Raw genomic sequence first — 16,956 nt, forward strand, 5'->3', positions numbered from 1 at the left:
AGAGTCTTGAATACCTCTGCGGTTATTCAGTATTCATTGAATTGAATTCATTGTTGGCTTTGGTTCAGAAATTTTCTGTGCATTTAGCAGTGGTATAATGCTCAGGTGCTGCCACGGTTCATTATGTTGCTGGCTGAGACCTGACTGGCCACTGAAAGGCATGGGTAATGTGCATCTGTCAACTGAAACCATATTGATTTTTCTAGATTAAGATTTTAATTTGTTCTTGCTACCAGAAACAAAGTTAATGAATCTGTTTTATGAGTGTCCTGCTGTAGTTATTGCTAGGCTTCCTGCGATAGTCCTTAAAATTTTGCAAAAGAGAATTATTTGAAATTGTATCTTGAAGGTGCTGTTGCCCTTCTGCCATGCCTCTGCCCTTTGTTTTCTTATTTTGTTGCTGACCTTGAACATAATTGATGCTTTAGCCTTGCTGCTTACTCTGGCATTATTTCTTTTAGCTGTGAAGAAATGTTTTGGCACTTTGTGTCTTGTTATAGTGTATGCCTCTTCATTTATCTGGGTAACAATACCAATCTGTGACATAAGAAATTAAAACAAAAAAACCTACCACAACAACAAAACCACAACAAATACTTGGTCCCATGAGTGTCTGAGGTTACCTCTGCAACCTACTTTCTTTCATTTTATAATCTAGATATTTTGCAAATCAGAGTGAATATGCAGTGCAACAACTTATTACCTGCAGTACACTCTCTGAACTCTGTAGTGTCACCACAAGCAAATCCATATACAAAGTTCTGAAAGAAACATTGGAAGGGATTCAATCTAACTTAGCACCTGCCTTGCACCAAAATTTCAGGGCTGTAATGAAGTGTTCCTTTGAATGTAACCTAAACTTAAGAGGGCAGGATCTTTTCTTGAGAGACTGTGTTTTTATGTACAAATTACTTGGATTTTGTTCCCCTTGTTTTCCAGGTGATTTTGAAGGGGGGGAAGGAACGTAGCACAGGAGCTACTGGAGTCAACTCAGATTCCTCTCGATCTCATGCTATCATCCAGATTCAAATTAAAGACTCAGCCAACAGGACATTTGGAAGGTAAGATTAGAAACAGGACTGCACAATCTGGCAGATACGCAACATTGGTTACTTGCTGATCTGCACCATCAACATTTGATGAGGAAGTCAATCTCAGGAACACCCAGGAGGCAAACTGAGAAGAGATATTTGAGTTTGTGGGTAACTGTAAGTTAAACCAGAAGACAGGGTTCAAAAAGGGGCTTTGAGAAGTTTCATAACTCTTTTTCTGCTCCAAGGAAAAGTGCTTGAGCCATTTCTGGCAAATGTTTGTCAAACTTGTTCTTAAAGATTTCCAGTGAAGGAGTTTTACTGCCATCTTGAGACAATCAATTCCATCCCTTCTTCTTCAGTGTTAGAAAGCTTTTCCTGTCTGGCATTAATCTGGCTGAAGGTAGATATCTGCAGTGGTCTCCTCTACACGTGAGCTCATCACTTTTGAAGTCAGTGAAAAGAAAGAGCCATTTCTGGGACCTGATTCATCCCATTCTGCATAGTCATCTAAAACAGATCAGATGGAGTTGCCTCTAAAAGCATCTTTCTCTCCTAATTGTCTGTAAAAGAAGCCTGGGGTGACTAGCCCGGGGGGAGGTGTTTCCATTTGAGAAGTCTCCCTTTGGTCAGAGGAATCCTAGTAATTCACCTAAACCTCTCTGATAGCTTGAGCATGTGACACTGATGCTATCTGCAGCAGACAAAAAAAAAAAAAAAAAAAGCAGTTTCCTTCCTCTTATGGCAGCTGTTTTACATATTTAAAGACTGTAATTGCGTCTTTTCTCAGTCATCTTTTCTCCAGACTAAACAACCCCAAGAAATAGTCTGATTAAAGATGTCTAGGTGTTTACATTACTGCTGAGTGTCCAAAAACATGCTGACTTACCCTCCCAACAAATAAGATGCAGTCTTGCTCTCCGGGATCTTATTATAAATACAAGGCAAAATGTTAGAGCAACAACAGTGGAGAGGCAGGCTTGGAAACAGACGTGTATGTGGTTATGTACGTGTGGCATGTGTGCTGTTTTTTTGTTATTGAAAGAGAAGTGGAACTGGAGTGGGGAAAGGATCCTAAAATATGCCCATAAGAGAAGTCAGAGCTGTTCTAGAATATGAGGAAAGGCAAAGGAGAAGACACAGTACAACAGTCAGTAGAGTACCTGGCATCCAGAACTAAGGAATATGAGAAGGTCTAGTAGAGATTTGAGGAAAGAAGGGAATGGGAGCGGTGAAAGCTCAATGTATTACTTACTATACTGAAAATTTCCGTACATATTGCCCTGAATTCCCATTTGGCCTAAGCAGATGTCTGTTTTACCTGGAAGGAGACTCAAAAAGTTTACAGTTTCTTTAACTGTGTTCTTAGGAAGCTACAAGCGCAATGATTATCTAGAGAGATGTATGCTTTACACTTCAAATAGCTTTACTATAAAACTGTGGAGCACTCTTATCGCATGCAATTAGACTGTCTATTATGACTGTGTTAGTGCCAGAATGCTCTGACACTGTTCCTGTAGCTGCTTCTATGCTTATTTTGATGCCTCAGATATTTCCAGTAGTTCTCCTTGTTCAGTGGTAGTTATTTCTAAGCATTCTTCTGATGTCATGTGTTGCTATCTCTGTTTTTTTTTTAAAAAAAAAAAGAAAACAAGCCCCTAAGAGAACTGCAAATTTGTTTTTTCTAGGATATCATTCATTGACTTGGCTGGCAGTGAAAGGGCGGCTGATGCCAGAGACTCAGATCGACAAACAAAAATGGAAGGAGCAGAAATAAACCAAAGCCTTTTAGCAGTAAGCTACTAGCATGTCTGGGGAAAGTTTTGTAATTAATATTTAGTGTGGGTTTTAAGTTGCAAAGAAACCACAGAATAGCGGGTGTATGGATTGCATGGAGCGGGGGAAAAAAATCCCACCTGAAGTACTAAGTGTTCCCAGTTTAACTTTGATGCCTGAAAGACAATTTAAGAGGGAAAAGATTTTATGAGAGGAAAATCAAGTCTTTCCAATGCATTCTTAGAGCCAGCCAGGTAACATAGCATAGAAAGTACTAGGTATACTATTATAGGTGTCTCATATTTTATATGGAAATTTTATGTCCCTCTTACTTACAGAGAATATTAGCTTGAAATTGCCTTATTTGTTTCCTAAAAGCACATCTGTTCCTGCTGCTTATTTTCACCACTCAGACATCTTTAGCAAATCAGGAAGAAAAGACTTAAATACTCAAGAGCATAGGATACAGGGGTTCACCTGTGGGTAGAAAGGAACAGGAGGAAATGCACTCTTGATGTAAACTGTCTTCTGTAAGTGTACACAGTAATGTAAAGAGGGACAAAGAGCTGAGAAATGCCATCTAAGACAAAGCAGAAATGCCACTAGTAGAAACTGTGCAGCAGGCTTTACACGCCCTTTAAATCAAACGAACACAGCTCACTGATGAAGTGAGGACCTCCCTAAATGAGGAAGGTGATATGCAATCAGAGAGTGTGAATCAGCAGTGCAGAAGTTACTGCACACAACCGTCATTTGTTTATGCTCTTAGGATGCAGTAAATAGGGCTTGACTTGTTCTGCTTTGAAAATGGAAAATGCTCTTTTGCACAGAGCCTTTCTGACTATGGAATAATAGCATTCATACTGGGAGATAGCATGTAAAGCAAATATATTTGCGTGCTTCTCACTTTCTTGAGTACTTGCTGGTGAATAACTGACTGGCAAGGGAGTCAGGATCTGAATTAGAGTCTGTTGCTTTTCTGTGTGACCCTCAGTTACAGTGTGTCCCAGTTTATCCGTTTGAAATACGGAGATGATTCCTGAGGACCGAGGCTTAACATAGGTTTGTAAAACTGTTTTAAAAGGAACTTTTAAATGAGACTGTGTGTATTATTGCTATTGTGTGAAGCCAAGTAAATACCCGGCAATCTACCAGTAGCAACAGAATTAATTAGTTAAAAGCCATCTTTGAGTAAGCCTATATGATCTGCAGTCTATAAGAACTCAGCTCTATTTATTTATGATCATAATGTTCTCTTCTGGCCTTAAAATATATGCAGTTTGAAGTTTACTGCTGGTTTTAATATGCATGTTGATTTCCAGTAGAAGATATTCAGATACTGCAGTTATGAGAAGCAGTATCAAACATTAAAATAGTTTAATGATCTCGTACTTATTTGTTGTTAGAGGTGTGCTTTATAACAATATGCACTAAAAGTGAGAAATATGTGTCATTTTAAGTGGGTGTTGTTCCTTTAAATGTAGAAAGGCTGCTTCATGCTAATGTCACCATGACAATGCTGTAATCTGCTCATTTTTTCCCTCGATATTTGCTTTTATAATAATTTGCCTCATGGCTGTACACACTTCTGCCAGCTTTAGAGAGCATGCAAGCTTGATATGGAGTGTGATGCTATTGTGCTTGTTCCAGTGAAAACATGACCAAAAGGACACGTATTTAAGTTTGAAAATGTCATTTTTTCTAGGCTAGTAATAAATCAAGAGATAGTTCTTCAAGACTATGAGCTATCTCTGGTGATGGTTATTAAGAAGGAGAGATCTGATGTGGTTTGTGAAAGGCGTGGTTGTAGCCAGCTGCTCATGCTCTGTTAGTTTTAGTGGGAGTTCTGTGGCTATATCTCCACTCGCTGGGTAGCCTGTTGCTTCACTCACAGTATTTTGTATATAGTTCTTATTAGCCTGCCAAAAGGCATAGGGAAATATTTGTTTAGACAGACAGGCTGCATCTATACTACCTTCTGAGCGCAGGCTTGAATCTGGGCTTGAACCCAGCTCCCCTTACATCTAGTTACTTGGCTGCAAGCCAACGCTCTCCCCTCTGATTAGGTTTGGGGCACTGTGCTGGTGCAGAGAGGAAGTGGCTTGAAATCAGCCTTCTCCTAACACAGCTCAATGTACCCACGCTTATGGGGTACGTAGATGGGATATCTCAACTACGGACTAGAGGCGGTATGGGGAGGAATATGCCCATACTTGCTTTGTGCCACTTTTAGTTAAAGATGAAAATACTGCCAGAATGGGATAAGGCATCTGCACTGCTGCTGTCCAAAGTGGTTTTTTTCAGAAGAGGAAGAACTATTTCTAGAAGAAATCTTTTAGAGAAGGAGCTCAAAAAGCTCTGTTCTGGATTCATACACCTGTGACATCCTAAGGATACATATGTCTGGCAAGCTTTAGCATAGTCTAACAGATTCACCTGATCTGGCTATGGACTAGTTGGCTGTGGTGCAGGCAGCAGACAGTCCGCAGTAGTGTGAAACTCTGTTTGCTGAACGTGTGTGTTTTTACCCATCTTCTTAGATATGTTTTGTATAGCCCATAAAGCCGACAGGCTTGGCTAGCTATGCTCTGTGCTGCACCTTTGTTCTTTGTGAGTGCAGCTAAACTGCTGTTAATACCTGAACTAGCTAAAGCTAATCTTTCGCTGCTGTGGCTGTGATGTAGACTCCCCCCTGCAAGGGACGTCACGTGGTAGGAGACAAAGGCACATAAGGGAAATAGCAAATTTGTAGGTTAGGTATGGTGAAATTCAGTTCCTCTCCAGCCTGTGATTGATGTGTTTTTCCCCCTCTTGTTTTGGTAGCTAAAGGAATGCATTCGGGCGCTGGATCAGGAACACGCTCATACACCTTTCCGGCAAAGCAAATTAACTCAGGTAAAACCATCAAGAAGGCAGTAGTAGGTATTTCCCTGAGGAGGGCAAAATGAGAAAAATATGATTCAATAACTGTTATTAAACCTTTGAAAAATAGAGAAATTAATAACTTTTCCAAACATTAAAGGTAATCACAGAGTTAAGGCCAACTGCCAGCAAGAAATATAATCAATCTGGAGGACTGGCATGGTGAAAAAAGGTACCAGCTTCCCAAAAGTGCACTAATTCCCAAACTCCATGATTGAGTCCTCTTAGTCCCATGTGAATTTTTGCATTAACAGCCCTATGGACTAGCTGTCAGCAGATATTCATGTTGTGTAGATCTACGTAACCAGACTCAACACAGTTATCATCCATCTCCACCCACTCTACCATCAATCTTGAATCTTCTGTGCAGTAACAGTCATGGGAGTTTTGATCAACATTTCTTCGCTCTAGTTGTGACATATGCTTTGTTCCTCAAAACATATGGGCACCCTTGTGGCACCTGGTACAATAGTTTGTTCAGAGCACTGATTAACACTTGTATTCATTTTAAATTGTAAACAAAGAATTACAAGACAAATTGAGATGTGGACTACATAAAAAAGGCAGTTACTGTGCATCATTTGAATCACATTAAACTGCCTCTGTGCACACTGTTAACTCATGGGAAGCGCAAGATAACATAGTTAACTTTTTATGAGTTCTGAGCAGAACTAAATCACTTTACCACAAATTTTGTGCAAAATGGTATGTACAGGGGAGTCTAATACACAGTAACCTGCTGAAGTAATTTTTTTAAACTGCAAGTCTTGATCCTATGGGTTCTAAATTTTTATCCCTTCATGTTTGAAAATAAGTATATGAATTATTAAGAATCTTAAACTTATTTTTTCTTTCCACTCCTAGGTCCTAAAGGATTCTTTCATTGGCAATTCCAAGACATGTATGATAGCCAATGTATCACCTAGCCACATAGCTACAGAGCATACCCTGAACACTTTGCGTTATGCTGACAGGTGGGTGACGTAGTTCAAACTCGCTAAGGTGAAAAACAGCAAGAAAAAAGTAATGTATAATGTGTTTGCGATTACATTTTATTTTGATTGCATTGGAGATGGTGAGTTAGGCAAGAAATGCAATTTTCGTAATGCAAATAAAATCCTTACCTATTCCACTCTTACATTGGGTCATAAAATTCTCTAGGTCTTGTAACTCCTTTCTGATGACAGCTTTTAGTGATGAAAATATCACTGTGCTCTCTGTAACTGCGGGATTGCTAACCTTGGTACTCAGTTTTGTTTTAGTTTTCTATTGTACTTCTGCCTAGTGTGTGCTAAAGCCCTTCGCCCTCCCTCCTGCACAGGAAAAGATAGATTGCAAGCTGTGCAGTGCTGGGGTTAAGAGGACAAGAGATGTATTAGGGGATAGAGGAATAAAAAGCAAGTGAGAGAACCAGTTAGAGCAGCTCTTCACAGTTGCATAGATGAGTCTGATCCAGGAATAACGTAGCCTGTACACGCATCCCCTGAGCTAATTGGCTATACTGCAACTACTCCAAAAACCCTAGTGTGTGTCCTGTGGGACTGTGTTGTGCTGGTGAGAGTACCAACTTGTTTTGAGCTGGTAGTGTGCCATGCTGCATTATAAAGTGTGGAAATACAACTCTCTTCCACTGAAATTGAATAGAGGCCATTTTCACTCATTTGACCTGTTATGCATTGTTCAAGGAAGCACTTTAAAATTCTGTATAGATCTTTCCAGAAGTTCAGGCACTTTGGTACAGGTGTTTTTGATGCCTGCCTGGGTCACTGATAGTTTAAACATAAATCATGATATTCAATTAAGAGTTTAGCCTTAATATGCCAAAGTGTTAGTTTGTTCTGAAGGCACCATTATTTATTTGAAAGCATGGCATCTAAAGCCAGCCTCATTTACAGGGTCAAAGAGTTGAAAAAAGGGATTAAATGTTCTACTCCCGTCACAAACAGACGTCGGATACCTGGAAATGTATCTCCAAAACGTATCCAAAACTCTCCCTCTTTGCCACCTGGAGAAAAGAGCTCTCCAAAGAAAGTGAAGCTAGGCCTCCAGCATCCTTCAACTGCTACAAAAACGAAAGCGTGTCCTTCAGCACTCCAGCCACCCAGTTTCCCTTTTACCTCGACCCCCAGGGGAGTCAACAAAGGACATGCCTGCAGAGGAAATCCCAGCTCGCTGTGGTTCCACCACACCAGCCCAGTTAAGGGAGTCCTACGGATAGGGCAGCCCCTGAAGAAGACGACTGATGATCTGTCCCCCCACTCTGAAAAAAACCATGCTGAGAAGGATTTTATCATCAAAAATGCTGCCATGGCAGAGACAAAAGAGAGTGGCCAAAGAGACAAGTATGTGCAAGATAAACCACCTGGCCAGTGCCTGAAAGTCCAGACAGTGCAACCTGTGCAGAAACAGCTTGTTTCTAGAGATGATTTTAACTTTGGAGATGGAAATCAGCCTTCTGATGGCAATCAGGAGTGGGGAAATGCCTTTGCTAAACAGTGTGTTGAAACCTGGACAAACCTCTCTCCATTTCAGAAGGAAAGAGAGGAGCATTTACGCCTTTATCACCAGCAGTTTCAGCAGCCACCTATTCTACAGCAAAAATTGAACTACCAACCTCTTGAGAGGTTTTTGAGTCAGTACAAGCCCCAGGAGAGTCAAGTGCAGCAGGAGCCGAGCCTTACTCCCACAGAAGCACAGAACAAAGAGGGGATGCAGCTGGAAGATCTGGATGACAGTGACTTTAGTGAAGATTCTTTCTCACCTGTCTGCAGTCAAAAGAGCGTGAAAAGAAGAAGCCCCAATGAATGCAGCCAACATTCATTTTTCCTTCATCAAAGAGAACAAGGAACTGAGGAAGAGCAAAAAGCCCCAAAGAGACAGGATTTATTGTTTAAATACTCAATTCCTGTGCAAGAACATGAACTGGATGACAGCTGGGATTGTAGCGGGGGCTGCCTAAAAACAGAGGAATCCATTAAAAATGCAGGGGGATGCAAAACTCCATCAGACTGGAGCTACGACTTAACTATTGAGTCCTCTCCAAGCAATACTGCAGAAAAACCTTACTGCCTGCAAGAAGATCTTGCTTGTAACTGGAAAAATGGCAAAGACTTCCCAGCTGATCACAAACAGTACAAACCCAAACACAAATGTCTCATTTATTCCAGTGAAACTGCCTTGACTCTGGAAAAGGAGGCTCCAAACCCATGTGTTTCTCCCATATTGAAATCAAGGACTCCAGAGTACAAGGAGATCAACCTCCTAAATAAGCAGAAGGAAGAATCCACCTTGGATAGACAGGCTGCCCTTGCAGGAGACATAAAATGGAAAACTCAAAAAAATGGGGTTAGCCATTGTGGAGCTTCCAATAATTCCTCGGAGTTAACTTCTGAGATAGCGGCCCCTCTCACAGTATCCCTTCTTGACTATGAGAAAGCAACTGATACCGAGACTGTGTCTTCCAACCAAGAGGAGTCTCCCCATGTGAACCAGATGTTGGACAGGAACATACATGGCTCCCAGAAAGCACTTGAGGCAGAGGCCTGGCAGTGTACTAGGAACAGAGCTCTGACGGACAGCATGTTGGAGCTAGGGGAGCAAATGCGTCGTGGTGGAAGGAACTGCTTCTTGCAGCGTTTCCCACAAACAGCAGACAAGTGGTTTTCACCCACAGGCTGTGATGTGAAGCCATGCTGCTGCCTTCTGGGCTCAGGTTCATTGAATCAAGGAGCCATTCACAGTTTATTTGTTGGAAGTGAAGCCCTGACAGAAACATCCACAGCTGAATCCAGGGACTCCATAGGAGAGAGAGAGGGTGGTTTGCTTCTCAGTAACTCAGTGTGTGAAGGATACTCAGATAGGAGACAGTGTGATCCTGATGTTGAAGATATTACTGGTAATTCAGGAAAACCTAATTCAAATCAAGGACACAGTGTTGAGTCCATGGCTCAGGAAATACCTGCTGATATTTCTGAAAAGAGTTATTTTCCAGGTATGCCATACTTTCCCAGTGTGGGAAATATGGATTATACAGTCCAGTCCCCCTCTCAAGAAAGCAGACTGCTGCTGCAGCCCAGGTCAGGACTGAGGAACCAGGACTTCAGTCATTCTGAAGACACAGCCAAGTTGTCGTTCAGGAGTGAGGAAATTGGGTTGCTTAAGAACAAATTGATGCAGAGTATTTTTACACAAGACACTTCTGCTGCAGATTCAGAATCTGCTACCGAAGAGATTAAGCCATCAGCAAATGCAAACAGCCCCTCAGACCTGCCCAACATCATCTCCCCAAGTGCTACGTCAGAGATGGGAAAGCAGCAGAGGGAAGCCCTGGAAAAGGCACAGTAAGTCTTACTTATCACCATAGTTTGTCATGGAGTTTAGAAATTCTAGACACAAATGTGGTACATCTGCCTTTATTTGTATATCATGCTTTTATGTACTTTAAAACTGTTAGGAAGTCAATTAATCTATGAAATAATTATTTAATAACACTAAGGATAATTTATAGTCATTATCTTATGTAAATATATGATTGACTGTTATTTGGCGATATTTTAAAATCTCACAGGAAGCCAATTATTCCATTAGCACTTCCTTGGATCGCGTTAGAGGAATGAATAGTATAATACAAGCTGAAATTCTCAGAAACTAATTGGCTTCCTGTAAGATGGAGAGTACCTAAAATATATCAAAACCACCCATCAAGAAGCAGGTGATAGTTGTTGCTTTGCTATGGAAAGAAAAACAGCTAGAGCAGCAAGCCAGTCATTGAAGATGCAGATGTGCAGCTTCAAGGTATTGCAGGCCAGTATTGCCACTGCCAGCTCCCGAGGACTCGACTGCATTCAGTCCACATAAAAGGCACTGTTGGCCAGAGAAACTCACTTGAAGGTATGAATGACAGCACGGCCTTCCTGCTGGGCTTGGTTTTCACCAAAGTGGTTTTCAACCTCATGGTCCTATCAGGCAGGAGGTTTTTTTCATTCTAGGTTTCCCTGTGGTAAAAAGTAGTATGTGCTCCTGTGCTGCCTCTGCTAACAGGAGGCTGCAATCACTCCTCTCAGAGCAATCCTCAGTCATCAGGCTCTTTACCTACAGCCCAAACAAGTATAGTCCACCATACATCAAGAACCACTGTGCCTGTGCATGCATGCATGTGTGTGCATACCTGAGTGCCAGGGACCACCAGCAGCAAGGCTGGTGGAATATCAGGGACATTCCTCCTTTTTAAAAGCTTATCAGAGCTTAATAGTAATTACAGGTAGAGCGGCAGGCTGTGTAACTGAGGGTATACTTAATGTTAATCAGACAGGCTATGATTCGAGCCCATCGGCAGCAGCTGGATGAAATGGCGTCCTTGTGCTTTAAGGAAGAGTGCTTGATGAATCAGATGTCAGCAACAGTAAGTATTTCAGATGATGATTTTAATGCCTGTTGAACCTGCATAAATTAATCTTTAATCTGAATCTCTGGTGCTTCCCTGAGTCCTAGGAGGCTGCTCATTTTCAGTACCGGTCCTGTCTCTGCCAGTCTCCACTCTGCCAGGTCCCTGGGGGAGAATGAGGCTGATGGGCCAACCCTGAACTGCTTGTCTCTGCTAGGACAGCTTTCTCTCATCTTCCAACCTGGGTAGCAGACTGTACCAAACAGGGTTTCTTCCCATGTGAAGGTTTTTTTCCCCTTACAGGCTGGAGCAAGTAAGTCAATACTACAGAAAGCAGCACTCCCATAAAGCATGACACTGGGATGTCACAGCTGGTGATGAAGGGCCATATTGCCACTTCCTCATGGGAGTCCCTTGCTTAGCACATGTGCGAGCCCCTGAGCAGCATGGCCCCACTCACTCATTTGCTCTAACCACCATGATTATTGGCTCCCTCAGAGGCTCTTAATTTTTTCTGTCACTCAAGGGTTTCTTGGCTTATCCTTTGTCTTGGATTATGACAGTAAAGGCTTGACTGTAAAGACTGGCACCCACATGGCCCCACTGCTAGTCAGGCCATTCGGGTACTCTGGTTTCTCTTCAGATCATAGTCTGTGATTTCTCCTGCTTCCTCATAGGTGCATGTCACAGCTCTGTGACAAGCCTCTCATCTCCCACCCAGACCATTAACGTTTCCCAGTGACAGCCCCCTGCCTTCCTTGTTCCCTCATCCTGTCAGTAAAACCAAGTCCCGCTATCGCATCAAAGCCATTTTTATTCCTATTACAGCTTCAAACCTGAAGTGCAGCTACAGGGACCCTTGCCCTGGGGAATTCAGAAAGGCAGTCACCACGTGGCTAATCTGCTGTGGCTGCCTGATGACAGCACTGCGCATGTGATGTAGTACCAGATAACACAGCAGTTCAGGAAGGGGCACAACAGCCATCAGCTGTATTAGTTTTGTGGCAGAGAGCAAGATGATACAAAGCAGTCTTTCTTTCTCTCTCTCTCTCTCTCTCTCTTTTTTTTTTTTTTTTTTTTTAAGTTACTCAAGGCTGTTCTTGTCAATTCTGTTGTTCAACAGAGATAGCCTTTCCTCACCCCCCCCCCCCCCAAATCCATTATATTTGCCCCATGTAGCAATCATTTTCAGGCTAGCAGGAATGTGATGCTCTTGCCAGGCCCCCCAGCAGTGTGTGAATAGCTTTTGCGTGGTAGTGTTATTTCACAGCAGTACCTTTCCTTGGGCAACAAAATTAGCTTGGACTTCCCAGCTCAGTTTGTCCTCCATTCGCTTTCAGATGGCTGCCACTTCTCCAGCCATGAAGCCTGGGCCACAGAGAGACTCCTGCCAAGACCCAGCACATAAGCCCATACTGAACCAAGCAGTATTTAAATCGCTTGAGAAAAAATAAGCCAGGGCAGCTGGATTGGTCTTCAATACAGTGCTGATGTCTGCAGGACAAAGTTGTAGTGCCTAAGTCCTGCCTGACTGTTTCTCATGCAGTAGCAGTTGAGGTCCCCAGCCCCGAGGACACTGACACTTCCCAATTCTTAGATGCCGACCTGTGCACAAAGGCACCAGACTTGCTTGTCATCTGGCAGGAGCAAGTCTGAATGCTCCTTTATTAACACAAGCCTTGCTTAAAAATAACTGCCTCCATTGCAGTTTTAGGTGTGGTTTAAGACCATACTTTGTCTAGTTTTGTGGCAGGTTGCTATGGAAAGTAGCAGCCTCTCCCTAGGCTATACATTGCTGCTGTTTCTCATGGCCAATCTAGCAGACCTGCAGCTATGCAGGAGTTAGACTGGCTCTGTGACCTGATGCAAAACAATCCTTCCCCTCTCCCACAAGTGGTATTTTTTTCTGTCTGATCACCACTGATTTTCATGATTGTTACCTCCAACACGAGAGGTATCAGGCACGTGAGAAAGAGCAGATTCGGTCCATTGTAAAACTGCACCTCAGATGACTAGTATCTGCATCAAACCCTCTAAAAGCTAACCTGTGTAGAAAGGTGACAGCAGGAATCTTATTCCTTTTTAATTCCCTTTTTTAAGACAGCTAAAGGAAAAAAAAAACTGCAGGAGTAAATTAACCTCAGTAATTAGGGGCATTGAACTTTACTGTATTTAAGAGTCAGGACTTTAATATGGAAATACCAAGTAAGTCTATTACACTGCAGAATAGGAAACAGTCTTTTATGTATGCTGCAGTACATAAAATATGCTGATTGTCTCCAGCTTGCTACTGCTGTTGTTCCCCAAGCTTTCCTTTTGTTTTTCTCCCCAGGATTTTCAGAACTTCGTGACCAAGCTGGATGAAATCTTGGTACTGAAGTCAAAGTGTATCCAAACCATGCGAGCCCAGCTTAAGCTCTATTTAGCTTCTCCTGGCACTGACTCAGCCTTGCAAACACCACCACCAGTTTAGCTCCTCTTTGCTTACATATGCCCTATGCACAAAACAGTTATGGAAACAGCCAGCTAGTGTTCCACCACATTTGGTGCTGCACAGTGTGGGTGGGTAGGGGATAGCTTTTGGTTTGATATTTGCAATTAGTATATATTTTAGAAAAGGATGGAGAGAATTTTGAGTAAAGGAGAGGAATGCTTGTCACCACAAGCTTTGTACTTCCTTAAAACAAGTAAGCCACATGCTTAAGAATAACAGTTCAGCAGCCTTTAAATATCTCACCAGGCAGTCCAGTCCACAGTATTCACAGCAGCTTCTCACATACTCAGGGCACTTTTGTGCTGCCAAGAAAACAGAGCAGGGCAGGGGAACACTTTGAAACCAGACACAGCTCTGAACAGAAATACTGAAAAGCTATCCAGACAGGTATGTTGACAAACAGAAGGGAGGAATCGGAGGTGAGCCACTGTTTAAGGACACTAAATAACTAGACCAGAAGTAAATGAAAATCAAGGTGACAAGAGGTGCTGATGGTTTCAGAAGGTGGAGGGCTATTGCTGCACTTGCTCTTTGCTTGGGACTAACTCCAGACCATCTGAAAAAGAGGGCTTAAGTCACATGTAATGGGTGGCTTAGCAGAAGACTCATATACAAGGGACTTTGCACCAATGGTTCATCTGGTATGTTAATAAACACTTGAGTTTCATACCCAGGCCAAGAATGACAGGCCCAAAGCTTATCTGCTGCTACAAAGGATGTCTGACCTCTGCAGTACAGCTCTGCCGTGGGGTGGTTTGTCCAGGTTGATTTTGTGGCACTGCAGAATTCATTCTTCACAGCAAAAGAGAGAGTCTGCTTAGAGACAGTTGGATTTCAGAAGCTGCTAACCTTGCTGTTAAGTAAACCTGATACTTGAACCAAGAGGTACAGAACTATCAACTGTAGCCCTGCAACATCCCTGCTTTTGTGCATCAAGTCTGAGCCTCAAAACAAGTCCACCTGCTGAAGCCACAAGTGAACTTAAAATATGCATAACTAAGACAACATGCTGTGCAAGCATGTCACAGCACACAGCCATTTCCACGTCTCCTCAGTAACACGTACAGTAGCTCAATCAAAGCATGCTCAATTGTCATAAATGCCAAGGGTGAATAAACACTAGTCTAAGCAGCTATGAATTTTGCTGTCTGCTACTATGGCTACCTGGAGGAGTACAGGTCTGGAAGAGGAACAGTGCAGTGATGACAGGCACAGTCAGTTATCTGCATTGCACATGCAGTGCAAACACTCCCAGGAATGTCACACAGCTTAAGCCCTAGGGAACAGAAGCACAAGGACAGGACCAACCATAACCAAAAAAAGTTACAGTTCAGTCAGAGTCCTGACTTTTTTTTTCTTTTTTTAAATAAAAAGAACTGGTTAGTCTCCATCTCACAACAGATAGCAGATTACCCTGCGAAGCAGAGAGCAGTCATTTCAGAGGCTGAGTTTATGGCCCTTGACAAGAGCAGATATAAATTGAGCTCCCCTTTAAAATAAGCAACTCTTAGAAAAGCAGCCCCCTCTTCCCCCCAACCTTAGAGGTGAGGACAGCTTTCCCCATGCACAAGGTGAGGTGAACTGTGCAGCAGGTGTTAGCACTTACATCTTCTGAAAGCAAAGAGATGGAAGCATTTTCAGTAATTTCCACAGCATTTTCCCCAGTGATCATACAGAAAACAAGGCTGTTGGGGAGCAGCTGAGCACTTTTGCCAAGCCAGTCTTGAGCTGAGGAGAAGGTGGGACAGAAGGATATGAACAAAGGGCACAGGAAAAGGAGAGGTCCAGCCAGTAACACAGTGGTAGCTGGGGGAAAGAGGGAAAAGGGCAGCACTTTCCTCTGTGTAATCTGACAGTTGGGATGCGAGTATAGCTTTGAAAGATGTGATTGATTTGTACTTTCACACAGTAGGGGACTATCTTTAAAGGGAAGTTCAGCAAAGTACATGCACAGGGGTTTTCAGTCTCTTTCCCAAGATGGCCATTGCTAAAGCAATATGCAAAAAAGAACCACAATGTGACAGTGCTATGTTATTATCTCGGTACTGTCCGAGATAAGTGCAGCAATACAGATGAGTGACCAAAAACTTCTGTGTGCAAAGGAAATGGGAGTCAAGTCAGCTACCAAGTTTTGAGGCACCTGTGTGTGGTTTCTGTCTGGTCTAGAGTGGAAAAAAGCCAGCAAGCCTGTTCCCCAGTGCGAGTTCCCAAAGCAGTTGTTCCCTGGAACGGTCAGGAACACTGAGAAACATGCAGCAATTAAAAGGAAAAAAAAAAAGCTGTTTCCAAGATCTGATGATCTCCTAATAAGAGTCATCTTCAGAAGTGCACCTTGTTAAGTGTAAGATTTTATTTCCAGGCTATTCTCAAAATATTATTCTTTTTCCTGCTGAATGCAAGACTTAGTCTACTGACAAAAGGGGGGAAAAAAAGGCACCTCATCCTCAGCAACAAAAGGACTATGGACATGCTTGAAGTACTACATGCCCATTAAATAGCAAAACTGGGCTCATAGTATGCACCAGAAACTACCAAACCAACAGCAGGTTTTTCTCTCCACTTAGATGCTGCTTTAACTCATGTGTGAAAGTGTGCTAAATGAGGGCTCCAGAAATGGCAGCCCTTTACAGCTGTTTGATATTGCACTGACATCTGATACAATGAGTTGTTTTCATTTCAAATTGAGGAATGTATATGAAACAGTTGTTGTTACAGAAGTCTTTTAACAGATTAATAGAGCCTGGCCATGTACAATCAAGTAAATTAAGAACTGTAATGAACTTACTTTTGTATTCAATTGCAACAAAGACTATTAATGCTCATGGCAGGTGCTTGATATTTTATTTGAATACTTTACATTATTTAAAATAAAATTCAATTTACTACAGAATTCTGGTAAAGTTTGTTTTAAACGTGATCAAAACTAAATGTGTCTGATTGTAAAAAGATTAACTTGGGTTGGAAATACATACGAGATCCCCCTTCACACCTGGCCTGTTCATTCAGCTCCTGCTTCAGACGCTGTCCTCTAGCTAATGGTCAGCTGTACAGGACTGAATTCAAGTCTGCAGCTTAGCACAGCAGCAAAGTGACCCTTGCACCACGTTATGCTGAACGACAGCAAGTGGCCTCCACAACTAGGAGAGGGCAGGCAGAGCTGCCCAGCCACGCATCAACATGGAAAATCTGCAGCAGAGCTAGCAGAGAGGGGAGGAAGAAAAACCACCAAAAAAGCACGTGCACACACACTCTTTTAGCGCACAAAATAACCTGCTGACACACACTCTGGGGTCAGCTACCAAGTGCAGCCAGACACGCACATCCTCAGGAGCTAAGCAGAGCCGAGCAGC

The 16,956-nt window shown here is 42.5% G+C and overlaps 1 protein-coding gene across 4 annotated transcripts in view; it reads left to right on the forward strand.

Annotated features, from left to right (window-relative positions):
• Positions 1-16,496, forward strand: part of LOC112987797 (kinesin-like protein KIF24) — a 33,961-nt gene extending 17,465 nt beyond the window's left edge. For all 4 annotated transcript variants that reach the window (XM_026107843.2, XM_026107842.2, XM_026107840.2 and 1 more), the window contains 7 exons: positions 940-1,061; positions 2,720-2,825; positions 5,631-5,702; positions 6,594-6,703; positions 7,625-10,069; positions 11,037-11,130; positions 13,445-16,496. In XM_026107843.2, coding sequence (XP_025963628.2) covers positions 940-1,061; positions 2,720-2,825; positions 5,631-5,702; positions 6,594-6,703; positions 7,625-10,069; positions 11,037-11,130; positions 13,445-13,585 — 3,090 coding nt within the window. In that variant the 3' untranslated portion in view covers positions 13,586-16,496. The remainder of the gene's footprint in view (positions 1-939; positions 1,062-2,719; positions 2,826-5,630; positions 5,703-6,593; positions 6,704-7,624; positions 10,070-11,036; positions 11,131-13,444) is intronic.
• The last annotated feature ends 460 nt before the right edge of the window (positions 16,497-16,956 follow it).

This window comes from Dromaius novaehollandiae, chromosome W (genome assembly GCF_036370855.1).
Source record: "Dromaius novaehollandiae isolate bDroNov1 chromosome W, bDroNov1.hap1, whole genome shotgun sequence".
Taxonomy (NCBI): Eukaryota; Metazoa; Chordata; class Aves; order Casuariiformes; family Dromaiidae; genus Dromaius; species Dromaius novaehollandiae.